The 19,116-nt window shown below is 35.7% G+C and overlaps 3 protein-coding genes and 1 long non-coding RNA gene across 8 annotated transcripts; 2 read left to right on the top strand and 2 right to left on the bottom strand.

Moving 5' to 3' along the window:
- Positions 1-1,196: 1,196 nt before the first annotated feature.
- On the bottom strand, positions 1,197-13,258 carry LOC117127802. The gene is made up of 3 exons (XR_004450753.1): positions 13,246-13,258; positions 6,261-6,266; positions 1,197-1,412 (listed from the first exon to the last, which is right to left on the bottom strand). It is a non-coding gene; the product is annotated as an uncharacterized LOC117127802 (long non-coding RNA).
- On the bottom strand, positions 2,468-6,585 carry LOC108871938. Of its 3 annotated transcripts, none has more exons than XM_033278349.1 (2): positions 3,368-6,585; positions 2,468-3,260 (listed from the first exon to the last, which is right to left on the bottom strand). In XM_033278349.1, the coding sequence occupies exon 1, from the start codon at positions 4,735-4,737 to the stop codon at positions 4,468-4,470; it is 270 nt and encodes an 89-aa protein (XP_033134240.1). In that variant the 5' UTR covers positions 4,738-6,585; the 3' UTR covers positions 2,468-3,260; positions 3,368-4,467. The 3 variants fall into 3 exon arrangements, with proteins under 3 accessions (XP_033134240.1, XP_033134246.1, XP_033134244.1); XM_033278355.1 differs by having other exon boundaries at positions 2,468-3,009; XM_033278353.1 differs by having other exon boundaries at positions 2,468-2,962.
- Positions 7,362-11,486, top strand: LOC103830577 (G-type lectin S-receptor-like serine/threonine-protein kinase At1g61490). Of its 3 annotated transcripts, XM_009106390.3 has the most exons (7): positions 7,362-9,638; positions 9,732-9,842; positions 9,946-10,109; positions 10,192-10,402; positions 10,489-10,726; positions 10,810-10,960; positions 11,050-11,486. In XM_009106390.3, the coding sequence occupies exons 1-7, from the start codon at positions 8,342-8,344 to the stop codon at positions 11,341-11,343; spliced, it is 2,466 nt and encodes an 821-aa protein (XP_009104638.2). In that variant the 5' UTR covers positions 7,362-8,341; the 3' UTR covers positions 11,344-11,486. The 3 variants fall into 3 exon arrangements, with proteins under 3 accessions (XP_009104638.2, XP_033133456.1, XP_033133452.1); XM_033277565.1 differs by having other exon boundaries at positions 7,362-9,842; positions 10,810-10,964; positions 11,050-11,299; XM_033277561.1 differs by having other exon boundaries at positions 7,365-9,842.
- A 1,568-nt stretch (positions 13,259-14,826) lies between the features above and the next one.
- LOC103830568 (G-type lectin S-receptor-like serine/threonine-protein kinase SD1-29) lies at positions 14,827-18,050 on the top strand. The gene is given in 7 exon segments (XM_033277599.1): positions 14,827-16,221; positions 16,326-16,505; positions 16,508-16,656; positions 16,727-16,937; positions 17,031-17,268; positions 17,357-17,507; positions 17,587-18,050. Coding segments are annotated over 7 exon segments (2,502 nt in total). The 5' UTR covers positions 14,827-14,957; the 3' UTR covers positions 17,896-18,050.
- Positions 18,051-19,116: the final 1,066 nt, after the last annotated feature.

The following is a 19,116-nucleotide window of genomic DNA, read 5'->3' as shown; positions in this document are numbered from 1 at the left end:
GAAAATCCCTGAGATGATTCATAGCCTCCACGTAGTCAGCTCTAGCATCGCTTCCCTCGATTATTTTACACGCGGCAATCTTGAATGCATCTGCCGGGAGAACCATAGTGCCCAAGAAGAGTCAGAGCAATACTAGAGAGAGAGAACTCGTTAATCGAAACTCAATACAGATTCACTAGTTATTAGACGCCAGTTTGAATTTGGTTTACGGTTTGATCAGTTTGATTTCATTATTTCATTTTGGTTTGCCTTTGGGCTTGAATCTTCTTTGCTGTGTAATTAAAATTTAAAATTAACTTGTGATATATTTCACTTGTGATCTAGATTATTATTATTTTTGTATGATTTGTGGTTTATCTTATAGGTTTGCATTTGCAAACATGTGTATAATAATGATTGTTGTCTTTTTGAAAGTTTTAGCTGAGGAGGGATTATAAGTGATAAAATATATTTTGCTTGTTTAGAATAGTTATTTCTGTCGTCCAAAAAATTAATTTTACAATAGTATATATTAGTTAAATTTTATCTACTTTTTCTGTCAACAAATTTTATCTACTTAATTAAACTATTTGTAATGCGTGTTGAATTTGATGATAGTATGTAAATGTCTAGACCTCTCTATTGTACGATTTTCCCGTTAAAACAAGAAAAACACATTTTTCCGGCAAAACTGAAAAAATGCATTTTCCCGCCAAAACCGAAAAATGTATTTTTTCGCCAAAACCGGGAAAACATATTTCTCGCCAAAACCGGAAAAACGCATTTCCTGCTAAAACTGGAAAACACATTTTCCCGCCAAAACCAGAAAACATATTTTCTCGCCAAACCCGGAAAAAATGTATTTTTCCGCCAAAACCAGAAAAATATATTTTTCCGCCAAAATCACAAAATTGCTTTTCCCGCCAAAATCACAAAAAAAAAACTTTTCCCGCCAAAATCGCGAAAAAAAAACTTTTCCCGCCAAAATCGTGAAAAAAAATATTTTCCCGTCAAAAACACTTTTCCCGCCAAAACTTCAAAACACACTTTTTCCGTCCAAACCGCAAAAACGTATTTTCTGCCAAATCCATAAAATGTATTTTTCTGCCAAAACCATAAAAATGCATTTTTTTTCGCGAAAAAACACATATTTCTCAAAAACCGCAAAAATATTTTCAGGCAAAACAGTAAAAATGCTATTTTTCCGCTGAAACGTGAAAAATTATATTTTAGTCATTTTATTAACAAGTCCACCTGGATGCAGATGGCAGTTAAAAAATAAAAAGCAAACGAACATAGTTGCATTCAGATGATTCATCTGGATGCATGGACGAAATGAAGAAACGAACAACACCCAGATGAAGCATCTGGATAAGACATCTAGATGGACTATCTGGATGCATCTTTCAGATGTACAAACGAACATGGCTAAACTCGCCCGTAAAACCAAATAATCACTCATTATAAGGCGCGGAACACCGTGGCGAGAGCTAAAATTAGAAAATTAAGAGAACGTCAAATTATCTTAATTTTTGTTTGAAATGTGATGACTAAAGTTAAATTTATCAATTATTTGTTAAACCCAAATAAAAATCATGAATATAAAGTACATAATCATGTAGAAAACGCATGGCGGCCATAGATTAGAGTTTTATCACGAGTTTGAAGATGAGGACAAAACATGTAGATTTCCCATTATTATTTGAAAATCGAAAAAAGAAAGATTACATTGATGTAGCTTGAACTCACCACCCAGGATTTTAATACGACATTTCTTTACCGCTAAGACAGACGAACTCATATGTACTGTAACCCGGAAGGAAAGTATAATTAAGATATTTTAAAAATTCTTAAAATATTGTGGATTAATCTCCGATTAGTTGATCATTAATCTATTCGTGGATTAATCTATGATTAGTTGATCATTAATCTATTCGACACTATACCCGAGTCAACCGCATCCGTTATGCTTAGCGTAGTATCAAATCGTGTTTACATATAAAAGCATAAACATAGATGTATATGTGCCTATGTTTAAAACATTATGCTTCATAATCATAGTGTTTAAAGTCTTAAGGACTATTTTGTGCTATTAACGACTAACCAACTATGTATCTTTGCTACATAGTTGGTTAGTCGTTAACAATACAATGACTAATTTTTGTGTTAGCGGGATACATCAAATGGTAACGGTCATTGATAATGTTATCGGTGATTTAATTGTTCTCGAGAAAATGAAAGATTAAATCAGTACATTTTATAAGAAAAGCATTGATCTAATGGATCGATAAAATATAAGTTTACGGTTAATAAATTTTTTTATCTAATGTACGTCTTAGCATGTAAGTATGAACTTACCAACCAATACTAAAGTTAACATATATTTTTAGTGTATAGGTTGATAAATATAGTAACTGAAATATGTATGTAATGTTCTAAATATTGTGGTGGGAATCTAGAAGTTAGTGTATGTCTTAGCGGAACAAACATACAATTAACTGCCATCCCCAGTTGTTAACACACATATATGACTAAGAAGATTAAAAATAAATACGCAAATATAATGTTTTAGCGGAGGAGAACACATTTAACAGCTAATAGTCTAGTAAAATATATGGTCGTAGTTTGTCACTTCTTTTGATGGTTAACATGAGAGTGCAACAACAGTCAGATAGGTTCATCACTTCGTTTTAATGGTTAACATGATTAGTTATGTGCCACAAACAAACATAAATGTAGTGGTTAACTGCCTTCTCCAAGCAGCTGCTCGATCAATTTACGGACCTCCCTCAATATACCATTGCCATTGTTAGCTTGTTTTTCTTTTTGCCTTTGCTTAATCCTCATTAAGAATTAAATGTCTGCTTTCGAATCCATCTTTAAATATGTTTTTTCCGGAAAACATATCCTTCGCCGATGAAGGGAACCATGTTATCCACCAAGCCATCTTCCTCTTCATCTAACCACCGAGAGTTTGTACCACCTGCACTAGCCGTCTTATGTGTCATCAAAAATAGACTCCACATCCATCTATGAGAGCATCCAAAATATACTTGGTAGGATTAATTTTAATAATAATTTAACAAATAATATAAATATTATTGGTTAATATACTAGCTACACTGTTACTACCATTATTATCTGATAACACGATATTTAACAAGTAACTAAATTATGATGGCGCTAAATAATGAAATGAGCAGCTAAATGCAATTGTAAAAGTAACATTTTCACCAATGCTTTGAGATTTACATTGTCTTCCACGCTCCTTTTGCTTATCACTATTTATTGATTGCACATAAAATGTTTCGTTGTAGATTAGAATTGTTAGAAAAAAACACGCATATATATAATGATATTTTAATGGATCATATAGTGAGATACATACCGAATAATCGGAGGCAGTAACGCAACACCTCACCGACGTACTCTTAGACCAAGCTGACCTCGCCATGGTTTTTTTATAGATTCGCCGTATAGACCCAACAAAAATCCAGATGCGCGGACAAAGAGAAGGGGATGGGATGAAACAGCTATGGATTGAGGCAATCAAACCAAACAGAAAAAGGGCAGAGGAATACTGACGGCGAGATAAAACCCACCAGCTAGTGAATATTTATCTTTAGAGGAGAGAACGAAAGTTTGGTTCAGAGAGATGAGGGAATAGAAAAACTAAAAAAAAAATCATTCACTAGTTATTTACAATTTTTTATTCAATTAATAAAAAATATATTTAGGACATATGCTTTAATTCAATACCACTAGTAGTAGGAGAGCAGTCTAGGAGAGCATTCTGACAGTGGGCAGAAGAGCAGTACTAGTTGGGTCCCGCGCCTAAACTCTGTTCTGCGAAGGGAAAAATTGTAACGAAAAAGTTGGTTAATTGATGAGAGTAGTTTGCTTATTAATGTCTAAAAGAGGGGTAGTGACGCCAATTTCTCTTAATCTTAATGGATAGTATATGATCGATCTTCTATTTCTATAAAAGCAAATACTCATACTTATAAACCAAAGCGATGTTTATTTGGTTAAATTGGTTTATTTGAAAACCTTATATATGTAAACGTCATAATCCATGGCCTTCCAAATTGAATGAATGACTAGGTGTAAACTACTTATTGATTGGATTATTTTCTGACTTAGTCAATGAGATTCATAACAAGCTACATTCTGAATTTGGGTGTTTTAGAGCCTCATTAAATCCTGTCATTCCATATCATTCTTGGTAATGATGAATGTACATATGCTGGTGCTAAGTTTTATATACTCTTAAAAGTTTAACAAACTTTGTTGTTGACGTGAATTTGATAGTCTTTATTCCCGTCAACAAACTCTTAACGGTAATTAGCAACATCGATTATTAACAACAATTAAGACAAAGGTAAAGAAAATTGATTATTAACAACAATTAATACACAATCAATAAACTCTCATAAAGACACATCAAATAAATAAACAAAAACAATTTACATATAATCAAGTTATTCATCATGCCTTCTCGGATTGGTAAGGAGAGAGAGTTTGTCGCTCAGACTCAGAGACACGAGTTGCATGGAACTTGGCGATAAAGGCAGAAGCCTTACGGTTGATACCTGGTTCAGCCACACAATAAGGTTTGTCTTCGTCACTAGCCAATGCTTTTCGAGTGTAAACGGAGTCATCCCAAGAGGCGTCTGCTTCCACTCTGTGAGATCTTCGTGGCTTAAAGAAACTGAAGAGAGAGAACCTCTTGCTACTGTGTGATCTGTTTCCTCCCATTAGTAGTTGTTCTTGATTTTTGTTGGTTTTGGAATAGAACGAAAAGAGACACGAAAGAGACGAGAGAGGTTTTAAATTAGAGGTCGTGTTTAATGTGTTGGTGATTTAAGTTGAGATGTGGGTTTACGCATGTATTTATAAGGAATATGGCTCATACATTAAAGACTGCACCAATAATATAACAGTAAATTTATTCTTTGAAATATTTCTTTTTGGACCAATCTTTTTTAAGAAATCATTTTATTATTTGTTTTTATTTAAATGGAAATTTCTTTCACTATTATAAAAATTAAACATACCCCTTACTTTCTTCTTCTTTTCGTTCCTCGTCAATCTTAGCAACTCTTGCCTAACTAAGACCACATTCATTTTTCCAAAACATTTTTCATTTTACTAGCTAAATCCTAAACTAGGCCTAAGTACTTTTTTGACCGAAGAATTATGAGCGGTCAATACTACTTTAGAATGGAATACACGTTATGATCGGAAGATCATCTTCTATTTTTGAACCCAAACGTTTGAAAGATATTTCTCCAAACACTACTGAACTGTGTTTACCACAGTCCACATTTCACAAAAGAATCAAAATCTTCCAAGTAAAAATTATATATCCTCAACCAAATCAATTGTTTGGACTGAATTACTCGTAGTTCACTAGTTTGTTATTTTCATTGAGCTTTCCAAAACCTTTGTGTGGTATATCATATATGATAGTTATGAGCAAATTTTTTCAGACATTTGTATCTCGTATATTGCAAATTATTTTATTGGTATATGGAATCAAATTAATTAATACATCGTGTGTATATACATTGTTAGTTATAGATGTCCGCATTTCAACATGACGAACGATAAAAACTACATTACTTACATCTATAGCTACACTATGATTTAAATGACTCTTTGAACTCATGTATCAAGTTGGAATATTACAGTGATTTGCATATATGACGTCAAAATGAATACTAGATAATGTAAGTATAAGAAGTCTATAATTTGGTGGGATGCAGTATTATTATATAAGATTAAACAAAAAAATAGAGAAGGAAAAGCACATGCACAGTCAAAAGAGAAGTAAAAAAGAATCTGTTTGGAGAAAAAAAGACTAAAAATAAGACTTCGTCCTTCTTGTGGGAGAATATATGCAACAACTACAACTAGAAGCTATGTCACTTTTCACAAGAAAATATCCTAAACTTCTTTGGTAATCTTTCACCTATAAACAGCAGTTATTTATTTGACAAAAAAAAAAAAAAAAAAAAAAAAAAACAGCAGTTATTTTAGCTGTAAACAGAGCTAAGTACTCCACCTCCATCAGAATTCATTTCCCAGTACTGACCAGCAAATTAAAACGGAACATATCTATTTATTTGGAAGTTGGTCTACTGGTCTCGAATCTGGTAATAGGAATCTAAGATGGGTCGTAACTTGCACGTTACCAGAAGATCTAGAAGAACCAGAAGACTTAGAAGATAACAATACAGTTAGCACTAATGGTAACCAATGAGATTCATTAAGTTTACTTAATACTCTCTTTGTTCCTTAATAATACATATTCTAGTTTTTTCGCACATTTTAATAAAACACTTTAAATTTACATAATTTTTTTGTGTTTATTTTTGTTCCATAAGTTTAAGTCAATAAAAATTCAATAAGTGCAATTAAGTTTTTTGAAGTTTACAATTAATTAATAAAATATGTATTAAAAATGTAAAAAATAAATCTTTAAAAAACCATTTTTTTTCTAGAATATGTAAACATTAAGGAACATATGGAGTATTATTTTATTTGCATTTAAAAAGGAACCCCTTGTATAAAGGATTACATCAACCTAGTTACTTTAATACATTGCGAAATAAGTCTGGCTTTTTAAATTTCCGTGTTTTTTTCATCATCGTTTCTGTTGAATCACTTATCCTGAAATCACGAATCTCTCTACACAGAGACTTTTACCAAGATTAAGGCCATGTTCATTTGTACATTTGGAAGATGCATTCAGATGGTCTATCTAGATGTTTTATCAAGATGCTTCATCTGGATGTTGTTCGTTTCTTCATTTCGTCAATGCATCTATATGAATCATTCGAATACAGCTATATATGACTGTTTTTTAATTTGTATGTACATCCAGGTGGACTTGTTAATAAAATTACAAAAATATATATTTTTATGTGTCGACGGGAAAATAGCATTTTTATGGTTTTGGCGGAAAATACGTTTTTATGGGTTTGGCGGAAAATACGTTTTTGCGATTTGGTGGTAAACGTACGTTTTGCGGTTTTGGCAGAAAATGTGTTTTTGACGAAAAAGTGCGTTTTGTGGGGTTTGACGGGAAAAGTTTTTTTAGAGATTTTGGCGGGAGAAGTGCCTTTTTGCGTTTTTGACGGGAAAATGTGTTTTTCCGGTTTCGGCAGAAAATGCGTTTCTCCGGTTTTGGCGGAAAATACGTTTTTTGGTTTTGGCGGGAAACTACATTTTTCGATTTTGGCGGGAAAATACTCTTTTCGGTTTTGGTGGGAAAATACGTTTTTCCGGTTTTGGCAGAAAAAAGTTTTTTTTTTCGGTTTTGGCGGAAAATACGTTTTTCGGCTTTGGCGGAAAAATACATTTTTCGGTTTTGGTGGGAAAATGTGTGTTTTCCGGTTTTGGCGGGAAATTTATTTTTGTGGTTTTGCCTGGAAAATACTTTTGGGGGGGGGGGGGGGGGGGGGGGGGGTTGGCGGGAATTTGTTTGTGGGTTTTAGCGGGAAAATGCATTATTTCGGTTTTGGAGGGAATATGCGAATATTTTTCCGGTTTTGGCCGAAAAGTACGGTTTTACTGGTTTGACCGAAAAGTGTGTTTTATGGAAATATGCATTTTACGTTTTTTGAGGAAAAACGCATTTTGCGGTTTTGGCGAGAAAGTGTGCTTTTTAATTTTTGCGGAAAAATATATTTTTCGGTTCTGGCGGAAAAATGTATTTGCAAAAAAATAAAATTTACTGTTTGAAAATAATATTTACTTTAAAAGGTCATTTTTGTTATTTATCATTTTGGATTGAACTAGATGCATCATCAAGCCTCACCTTCATTTGGGTGAGAATTTGAGATGAGTTTTAGGGGTACTATTCGAGGCAAGAAGATAAGAACAACACTTAGGTCTTCACGTTTCCTTTTATACTCTGCTTTGTTATTTTGAAGTGTATTGTAACTTGTAAGGGGTGAAACCACTAACAATAACAAAGGTCTGACTGATTAATATTCTCAACTGTTTTCAATTGATGCAGTGTAGATGCTTGTTTTTCAGTGTGAACATGGAAACAAATATTTCAATCTGAGGCCAATCAATGCGTGGTTGAAAAGGTCAAATATTGGACTCTCTGTATTTCAAACTGAAAATTCTCATCTTTCGATTGGTGCAAGGGTATGGGTGCCTATCTTTCATTGGTTCGTGTCCCAACAAGCTAGTAAAGACATGCACATGACAATATTGCTTGATTGGTTTGGTAAAAGTCTGAACTTCTTCTTGGCAGTTACGTGAGTATTGATCTACTAGTTTTTGATTTATTAAAAATAAGTTTTATACTTGTGGTCAACATTGTTTATATATATGCTCTTGTTATATGGTCGCTTCTTCAACTAATCCGAAGAAGTTAGTTTTTGGAAAGCAGATGGAGAAGAAGTTATTTACTTCTTTGCTCTTGTTTACCATGTTTTCAGGTATTAGCTTCGCAGGGATAACGACAGAGAGTCCGTTGTCAATAGGACAAACACTCAGCTCCTCTAATGAGATTTATGAATTGGGATTCTTCAGTCCTCCTGATAACTCACAAAATCAGTATGTCGGAATCTGGTTCAAGGGTATCATTCCCCGGGTGGTTGTGTGGGTGGCCAATAGAGAAAAGCCTGTTACAGACTCCACAGCACATCTAGCTATCAACATAAATGGGAGCCTTCTATTATTGGATGGAAAACATGGGGTTGTGTGGTCCACCAGAGAATCTTCTGCATCTAACAGGTCTCGTGCCGAACTTTCAGACGAAGGAAATCTTATTGTCACAGACAATGTTTCAGGAAGAAGGCTATGGGAAAGCTTTGAGAATCTTGGTGATACTCTGCTACCTTTCTCACCCTTGACGTATAATCTAGCCACCGGTGAGAAGCGTGTATTGACCTCTTGGAAAAGTTACACCGACCCATCTCTTGGTGACGTTGTGGCTCATATTACACCGCAGGTGCCATCGCAGCTGTTTACTATGAGAGGCTCGACGCCTTACTATAGAACAGGTCCATGGGCTAAAACAAGGTTCTCCGGGATACCACTAATGGATGAAACATTAGCAAGTCCATTTAGTTTCCAGCAGGATGCAAATGGGTCAGGGTCTTTCTCTTATGTAGATAGAAGCTCAAAGCTTTCACGTCTACTTATAACATCCGAGGGCACTCTGATGAGGTTCCGGCATATTGGGACAGAATGGGAAGTAAGCTATCAGGCTCCAGCCAATCCGTGCGATGTTTACGGTGTATGTGGACCTTTTGGACTGTGCATAATGTCAGATTCTCCAAAGTGTAAATGCTTCAAAGGGTTTGTACCAAAATTCCCTGAGGAATGGAATAGAGGAAACTGGACCAATGGGTGCGTAAGGCGTACTGAACTAGATTGTCAAGGGAACTCTACCGGTGAAGATGTAAATGTCTTCCATCCTGTTGCCAACATAAAGCCTCCAGACTTTTACACGTTTGTAAGTTCTGTGGATGCCAAAGACTGCTACCAAAGTTGCCTCCACAACTGTTCTTGCTTAGCCTTTGCTCATATTCGTGGAATTGGGTGCTTGATATGGAATCAAGAGCTTATAGACGTAATGCAGTTTTATGCGGGAGGGGAGCTTCTTTCCATTCGTCTTGCACGCTCTGAACTAGGTATGGATAAAAAAGTAACACGTGATTGCTACTTCTTGCATTGCTTAATTTCTCTAATATTTATTTGTTTTTTTTTTTTTTTCAATTTCTCAGGTGGAAATAAGCACAAGAAAACTATTTTGGCCATTGCTGTTAGCATTTCTCTCTTTGTGATATTGGGTTCTGCTGCGTATGGTTTCTATAGATACAAAGTGAAACATAATGGTAACTCTCTCAAACTCTACTTGTTTGCCTATACATTTGCTTGCTAACAATAACACACTGATGACTTTACCATGTATCTTTCTATTCTTGTACTCTAATCCAGCTATTATAACAACGGATGCCTCAGAAGATTCATGGAGGAAAGGTCTGAAACCACAAGATGTCCCGGGTTTAAATTTCTTTGAGATGAATACCATTGAAACTGCTACCAATAATTTCAGCCTGTCAAATAAACTCGGACAAGGTGGTTTCGGTTCAGTTTACAAGGTAAGATAATAATTTCTGTGTTCTTTGCTATTTTCTTATCTTTGTTTATGCTCTCAGGATGACTTTATCCAATCTGTTCCAGGGAAAGCTGCAGGATGGGAAAGAAATTGCTGTCAAACGGCTTTCTAGCAGCTCGGGGCAGGGAAAAGAGGAGTTTATGAATGAAATAGTGCTCATCTCAAAGCTACAACACAAAAACTTAGTTCGTATTTTGGGATGCTGCATTGAAGGAGAAGAGAGGCTATTGATTTATGAGTTCATGTTGAACAAAAGCCTTGACACTTTTCTCTTTGGTTATCCTTTTTCCCTCATTTCTTTCCTATTAGTAGTTTTCCACCATGTATAGAACTGATGCGTTTTACACTCTATTATTGCTTAGATTCAAGAAAAAGGCTTGAGATTGACTGGCCTAAGAGATTCAGTATCATCCAAGGTATTGCGCGTGGACTTCTCTATCTCCACCGTGACTCACGCCTCAAGGTCATTCACCGAGATTTAAAGGTGAGCAATATTCTTTTGGATGAGAAGATGAACCCAAAAATATCAGATTTTGGATTGGCTCGGATGTATCAAGGAACCGAATATCAAGACAACACTCGCAGGGTTGTAGGAACTTTGTAAGACTCTGACATCTAAACACGCTTAACAAGATCCATAGTCATATACTAAAACTTGGATGAACTTTTTTTATATTTACCAGAGGATATATGGCTCCTGAGTATGCATGGACTGGTACGTTCTCAGAGAAGTCAGACATCTACAGCTTCGGAGTTCTATTGTTAGAAATCATCAGCGGAGAGAAAATCTCAAGATTTAGCTATGGCGAAGAAGGAAAACCCCTTCTTGCATATGTAAGTAAGTCTAAGCTTTCACACACTTGCCAAGGTTTAAAAAGAAGTTTCGTGATCTCATATTCTTAAGAACTGAAACATAAAAACAGGCATGGGAATCGTGGTATGAAAATGGAGGAATTGATCTTTTGGATAAAGATGTTGCTAACACATGTCAGCCATTAGAAGTTAAGAGATGTGTTCAGATTGGTCTGCTCTGTGTTCAGCATCAACCTGCAGACAGACCCAATACACTTGAATTGCTGTCTCTGCTCACCACTACATCAGACCTTCAATCACCAGAACAACCCACATTTTCACTGCACAAGAGAGATGACAGATACTTGTGTAAGGGTTTGAGCACTGTTAATGAGATAACACAATCTGCTATCCTTGGGCGTTAAGAAACGATGTGTAATGGAAGTTGTTGAGTTAAATTGATTTTTTATTTCAATGTCGATAACTTCAACAACATCACGCTCTTTCATTTAAATACATTTTGGAACAAAATGGTTCTTAAGTTAATGTTTATTTTATTTTTGAAAAATTCACTAGGATGACCATAAAATATCTTTTTAACATAAATATAGTTCTCAAGGTTAAAATGACCAAAATGTTTCATTAAATAGCTATATAGACACTTATAATTCAAAACACACATAATTTGAAAACTATTAAAAATCTATTTTTTATTTAAATAATTATTTATATTTATTTATTTATAAAGTAAGTGTATAAGGGTTTTTTTGGCTCTTTAATAAAACTGCATTTGATCATTTTCCTCCTTGTGAGTTGTTTTGATGGAAAGAAAACTATTTTAAAGTCTTTTGAGAAAACTTTTCTTTATTTTTATTATGATTTGTAGGGGCGGGCAAAAAACCCGAACCAAACAGAGTCAAACCGAACCAACCGAACCGAAAATGATTCAAACCAAACCAAAATCTATTTCAAACCATTCAGTTGAAGATTCGAGAAACCGATGTGTTTTTGTAATTGTTTAAATTAAAAATATTAGTAATACTAACATACTAAAATTCTAATACTAAACCCACGTATTTTCCATTTTTTATTCATTAGAATATATTTTCTAACATAATATGCAATCATCAAAATATTTTATTTTAAAAAAAGAGAGTAGTAATAAATAAATACTCGTACAGTTTGTGTATAACATCTACTAGTTATTGATTTGTTGCAGGTTTTTTTTATGATATCATACGAAAGATGATTCATTGCAGGTTTTTAATGGTATAAGAGATATTACTAATGATGTTGGTTTTTTTTACTTTAATTAACTTCATTTGTTTTAATTCTTATATTTTTTGTGAAATTAAAGGTTTTTGTTTTAGTTTTATATTGAATTTAGTTTACAAAATTTTAATTTCTCTTAGAAAAATTAAACAAAGAAGAACCTAATTAAACGGATCCAAAAAACAAATCGAACCGAACACAAACCGAACCAAACACAAACCGAACCAAACTAACTATGGTTTACTTCAATTAAAAAAATACTAGAACCGAACTAACCAAACCGAACCGAACCCGAGCCAAAAAAATAACCGAAATGCCCACCCCTAGTGATTTGTCTCTGTTTTAAGCCTAAAAGACTAAAGGAACTTTATTGGTGTATTTTTTTTTTATGAATGAATGTTTAATTATATTTATCAAAAAATAGTTTGTACATCAAATGCAACTAAAAGCTGAATGTAATTTTAGTTATAGATTCCTTTACAACCTTGTGCCAAACCAATATTCCAAGAGCTCCACACATTTCTTGTTGTGTGAATGCCGCAGAAGACTGAAACGGTTCCTGTTGTATTTTCTTCCCAAGCGTCTTGCAATTTATGCTCTCACGGGTGACACAAATGTTGAATATGCGTCGTAATTGTTAGCTTAAATGCAAGGTTTCAAGACTCTGCTCTAATTACCATAATCTGTAAGAGTATTAATCAGTTTACATGCTGGATTCCTTTAACTAGGTCAGACTGACAATTCTCATCTTTTGATTCATGTCTATTTTTCTCAGGATAAAACAATGTTTTGTGTTCCAGTGTTTGATTCGTTGATACGAAAATGACAGTGCTGATATGTGAACTAAATTGTTGCGTGTTTCAGCCTTTGATAGAGTAAAAGTTGAAATTCTCAGTGGCAAATAAATAAATATCCTAAGTGCGCTTACTTTTTCGATTAACTATCTGGAAAGAATTTTAGAATAACCAAACTGGAACAATCAATAGATATGTGAATTACTGGAAAACTGGTGTAAGCTGGTCAATCCCGGTACTGTATGAATGAAAACAAAGCACGGAGAATAGTCACGTTGTGTTTGCATAATCAGTAGGATGAGGCTCATGGGCCAGAAGTGGATGTAGAGGCTCACAAACATTGACGGGCGAGGCGTTACAATTAGTACGAGAGCCAAAACCTAATGAGAGTGTGTAGTCGAGTGGACTTTCACCATCGGAGGGTGACAATACAGATGTGCAATGAGAATGTTGCACTCTGTTAGTGGGGGTAAATGTAGTACCCACGTGTTTGTGGTAGTTAATTCGGTTGAAGTAGCTTATAAGAATTGATTTGGCTAACTATGACACAAAGTGCACTTACTTTTTCGGTTAACCGGAGATAACTCAAGAATTAAATGTGCTTAAGCTGGAGCAATCAAAGAATATGTAACCTATCGAGAATCTAGTACAAGTTGGTCAATCCATATACTATGTGAATGAGGACAAAGCACGAGGAACGGTTACGTCGTGTTTGCATGGCTACATCGTGTTTGCATGATCAGTATATCAAGTCTATCGGGTCTTTCCGATAACACAATGGACTTGAATGAAAATGAGGCTCATGGATCAAAAATTGACTTGCGGACTCACGAACGTTGGCGGGTCAGGGCGTTACAAAAATCATGGTCATTTTACAATTTTATAAAAAAAAATCTTTTTCAGTTTTGTAAATTATCGATTGGTAGCTTTTAAATGCATAAATTTTAATATGAATTGTATTAAACTATAAATAATAATATTTGTTACAAATTTAATAAGAAAATAGATAAAATAAAATATTTTCAAACAAAAAAAACAACCAATTTGAATCATATATTGAATATTTTCTTGTTTTGAATTATTTTTTGATAAGTTTAAGTAGTTTAAATATAAAATATCTGAATCGAATCAAGTAGTTTGGTTATTTCGGTTAAAACCTGAAACCACCTGAATTCGAGGAGATCAACTCAAACCCGACGTAGTTTTTTTCTTTTGTAATATCTGATTGACACCATTTTTTTCAGGAAAAAAAAACAATATCCAAAGAGACGGTATCCATACCCGAAAGCAGAAACCTACTTAATATATAATGAAAAAAAAGATCAAAAAATGTTGACGCGTCGTGACTTGTGAGTCAATGGTGTCGTTTTCTCTTGCGTTCTTGGCATTTTTATGCTCAAAGTCTTCAACTTTTGGCTACAAGCCCATATCTTTCTGAACACATTACTATTGATAAGTCGCTTCCTGTCTTTACCAAAGTCGGCCGATGTCGGCCAGAAACACTTATGGTGGGACTTGTCTAAATCGTCCACACTTCCCTTGAAATCTCTGTCTTGATTGGGACATTAGGTGTGGTGATTAATTTTAACAGCCCTGTATTCTAAAGTCTGCACTGAAAGTGTTTGATGAAATGTCTGAACAGAGGAGTTGATGGTAAAAAAATGGTTTAACTGAGCTTTTTGTAAGTTCTTTTGGAACTTAGCTTTGCAACTTGCATCAAAATTGAATTAATTGTCAGCTCTGCATTGTCCTTCTTGGAGATTTCAAAAGCTCCAAACTTGTTTTCTTTGTAGAATGTAGAAAGTTGACTACTACACGCTATTCTTTGTGGACAGTAAGATGAGAGCAACTTTTTTTTTCGATTTTTTTTTGTTTCATTTTGGTTGAATATTAATTTTCATTGACTTAACCGTTTACATGGATTTTCATTTGCTCATATAGAATTATATCTTGTACAGAAATAGGAATAACATATGAGAAAGATGAGTATGGTTTTATTTGCTTGCTCTCTCTTACTAATCATCTTCCCTTCCTGTGGTTACGCAGCTATAAACACATCAAGCCCCTTGTCAATAGGACAAACTCTGAGCTCCCCTGGTGGGTTCTATGAGTTAGGCTTCTTCAGTCCTAATAATACCCGGAATCTGTATGTTGGGATCTGGTTCAAGGAAATTGTTCCTCGGGTGGTTGTGTGGGTGGCTAACAGAGACAAACCAGTTACAAACTCTGCGGCAAATCTCACCATCAGCAGCAGCAACGGTAGCCTGATCTTGCTTGATGGGAAACAAGATGTTATTTGGTCAACAGGAGAGGCTTTCACATCTACCAAGTGTCATGCCGAGCTTCAAGACACCGGAAACCTTGTTGTTATCGATGATGTTTCAAGAAAAACTCTGTGGCAAAGCTTCGAGAATCTTGGTGATACTATGGTGCCTCAGTCATCGTTGATGTATGATCTCTCCCTCGGCAAGAAGCGTGTATTGACCTCATGGAAAAGTAACAGAGATCCTTCTCCTGGGGGCTTCTCACTGGAGATCACACCACAAGTCCCCTTGCAAGGCCTTATAAGAAGAGGCTCAGCGCCTTACTGGAGAACTGGTCCATGGGCGAAAACAAGATTCACTGGCTTTCCACAGTTTGATGAATCATATGTGAGTCCATTCTCCGTTGTCCAGGATTTAGCAGCTGGTGCAGGATCTTTCTCTTACTCCACGTTAAGAAACTTCAACCTATCGTATATTAACCTAACACCGGAGGGGGAAATGAAGATTTACTGGGATCAAGGCAAAAGATGGATGCATCACGTTACGGAGCCAGAACACTCATGTGATTTATACGGTGCTTGTGGGCCTTTTGGTCTGTGTGTGAGATCCAGCACCCCGAAGTGTATATGCGTGAAAGGGTTTGTACCAAAGTCAGATGAGGAGTGGAGAAAAAGGAACTGGACAAGTGGGTGTGTGAGACGTAAAGAGCTATCTTGCCAGGCGAACTCTCAAGGAAAAGATACAGACGTCTTCTATCATATGAACAATGTAAAGACTCCGGATATGCACCAATTTGTAAGCTTTCTCGACGCAGAAATGTGCTACCAAGGTTGTCTAGGCAACTGTTCTTGCACAGCATTTGCCTATATAAGTGGAATTGGATGCTTAGTATGGAATGGAAAGCTAGTAGACACCGTTCAGTTTTTGTCTAATGGAGAAACTCTCTCCCTCCGTCTCGCACGTTCAGAATTGGGTAAGTATTGTTTTATTGATCTTTAGCGCCGGGACTACAACAGTTTGGATTAGGAACTCTGCCTAATATAATTATAACGTTCTGTTTTCTGGTGAATATCTCAGCTGGAAGCAGTCGAACCAAGATTATAGTAGGTGCTATCACCAGCCTTTCCATTGTCGCAATATTGATCTTTACCGCATTTATGTTCTGGAGATACAGAGGGAAACAAAATGGTGAGACACAGAAAAACTTAGCATTTTTGTTTTCCTTGTCCCAGTATTTTGTTCTTAATGAGTTTTACACTAACTGGTGCAAGATGCATGGAAGGATGAGTTTGAGCCACAAGATATATCAGGCGTAAATTTCTTTCAGATGCATACTATACGAACCGCCACCGATAACTTCAGTTCCTCAAACAAACTTGGTCAAGGTGGATTTGGACCAGTGTACAAGGTTTGTGACATTCTCTTCTATTTGCTTCTCCTACTTGTTCTCCATATTTAATCTGAAACTATGCTTCCAGGGAATCCTGCTAGATGGGAAGGAAATAGCCGTTAAACGCCTTTCTAGTAGCTCTGGTCAGGGTACAGAGGAGTTTATGAATGAAATAACATTAATCTCAAAACTACAACATAGAAACTTGGTTCGGCTTTTGGGATACTGCATAGAAAGAGAAGAAAAGCTATTGATTTATGAGTTTATGGTGAACAAAAGCCTCGATATCTTTCTATTTGGTCTGTCCTTTATTCCATTTACAGTTTTCCTTCTATCATATAAATACTAGTTGGTGTGCTTCTGTCATTAACATATTCTATGTTATTTGCTAGATCCAACTCTGAAGCTTGAGATCGACTGGCCAAAGAGATTCAACATCATTCAAGGTATTGCGCGTGGACTTCTCTATCTCCACCGTGACTCACGCCTTAGGGTCATTCACCGAGATCTGAAGGTTAGCAATATTCTCCTGGATGAGGAGATGAACCCGAAAATATCGGATTTTGGATTGGCTCGGATGTTTCAGGGAACCCAATTTCAGTACAGCACTCAAAGGGTTGCAGGAACTTTGTAAGAACATTGTCTTCAACGAAATGATTCATTCTTTTATCATCCTATTAATAACAATCTGATGATAACTGTTTTGATATTTGAACAGAGGATACATGTCTCCTGAGTATGCATGGGCAGGGTTGTTCTCTGAGAAGTCTGACATCTATAGCTTTGGAGTTCTGATGTTGGAAATCATCAGCGGAGAGAAGATTTCAAGGTTCACCTTTGGTGATGAGCGCAAAGGTCTTGTTGCATATGTAAGTGAATGATTTTGAGATTCTCTTCAAGTGTAGACAATTTCTAGTCACCATTACAAATTACTTTTTCGTGTATCAGGCTTGGGAATCTTGGTGCGAGTCCGGGGGATTTACTTTTCTGGATAGAGATCTTAATCATTCGTGCAAAGCATTTGAAATTGCCAGATGTGTTCAGGTTGGTCTTCTCTGTGTACAACACGAAGCTGCAGACAGACCAAACACTCTTCAAGTAATGTCTATGATTACTTCAACAACAGATCTTCCCATTCCGAAGCAGCCAATATTTGCTGTGCAAACTCAAAATGTGGAAACTTCGAACGATGGGTCAATGTCTAAAGATCTTTTCTCTGTCAATGACTTGACACACTCTGTGATCCAAGGGCGATAAGCTCTTATTATATATATATATACTTCAGTCTATAGATTCATGAGCCTAAGATTTTGAGATCTCATGTTTTGTTATTGTTATACACAATGTTTGGTGAATACTGTTATTAATTGTGCATCACAATGATATAGTGGGCATTTTTACTGTTGATGTCATCTTCTCTTGCATTCTCGGCAGTGAAAGTCTGCGACTTTGGTTACAATAGTTGATGCCCAGATGGTCGGAGTTGGATTTAACCGCCATACTTCTGGGTAAGAGCTGACTCTTTCTGTAAAGGCCTTTGAGTTAAATGCTGGAACTCTTTGGTTATGCACTGAAAGGGTTCCATGAAATGGGTGAATGAGATGTCAAGTTTAAAAGTCCAGCAGTAGGAACAATGGTTGAGCCGCCCATCAAAGTTATACCTCCATTGTCAGCGAACAGGTAAGACTTTTTGGGTTTATGTGTCAGAGCTGATGAAGTTCGCTAAGTTTTTTTGGGTTTATCTGTCAGAGCTGATGAATCTACAAGATGTTGTTGTATCCTTGAATATTGCAAGTAGGATGTTGCATAAATCTAGCTCTGTTTTTTGATGAAATATTTAATTTATTGATCAACTTTGCAAAAATATATGTACAAAGTGTGGGTTTTCAAAACCAGTGACCAAAGAATGACTACTCCAGAGCTATTTTAAGACTGGTGAGTTTCAAACCAACGAACTAGGAGATGCAACTTTAGTTTCATATAGTACATGATACCGTTCCTCACTATTTTGTCAATCAAGCGAGCCAGCTGCTCCACCGGCTTAGCTGGGCTGTGATGCTTCCTATCCTTTCTCTCCCTCCAAATGAAATTTAGCTCTGTTTTGTTTTTGTCTTTTGGTTACATTCCTAGAAGATGTGGAATGTGAATGCCTTGTTTGTGATGTGATTGGTTAGATGAAAAGCTTTTGATTTCTTTTATGAATAATATTCAAAGTTATCTGCTGACGGGACATGGACGAAAATATAAACATTATTTTGGTTATTTGGTGTGGATGGAAAGATTCTGATTTTTAGAGGTCAAAGTGGTCTCTGAGTTACAAAGAAACTCTAACCTGTCGCGTACACTACGCTAACATTAGAGGAATCGTTGAAGATGATTTGGAATAATAGCTCTGGTTGGGTTACTGATTTTGAGGCTCCAGTAAGCTCATGTGATGTTTATAATACATGTGTGGACTTTATGGGCTGTGTGTGAGAT

This window comes from Brassica rapa, chromosome A01, assembly GCF_000309985.2.
Source record: "Brassica rapa cultivar Chiifu-401-42 chromosome A01, CAAS_Brap_v3.01, whole genome shotgun sequence".
Lineage (NCBI taxonomy): Eukaryota > Viridiplantae > Streptophyta > Magnoliopsida > Brassicales > Brassicaceae > Brassica > Brassica rapa.
Note: the sequence above shows the minus strand (reverse complement) of the source record. Positions and strands in the feature narration are given on the sequence as shown.

What these genes read in the sequence shown, in the direction of transcription:
- LOC108871938 (XM_033278349.1), bottom strand. Translation starts at nt 4,737, where the DNA reads ATGGGAGGAAACAGATCACACAGTAGCAAGAGGTTCTCTCTCTTCAGT.
- LOC103830577 (XM_033277561.1), top strand. Translation starts at nt 8,342, where the DNA reads ATGGTCGCTTCTTCAACTAATCCGAAGAAGTTAGTTTTTGGAAAGCAG. An exon ending in ATACAAAGTGAAACATAATG is followed by an intron (nt 9,843 to 9,945) that starts GTAACTCTCTCA and finishes ACTCTAATCCAG; the next exon opens with CTATTATAACAACGGATGCC. An exon ending in CGCAGGGTTGTAGGAACTTT is followed by an intron (nt 10,727 to 10,809) that starts GTAAGACTCTGA and finishes TATATTTACCAG; the next exon opens with AGGATATATGGCTCCTGAGT.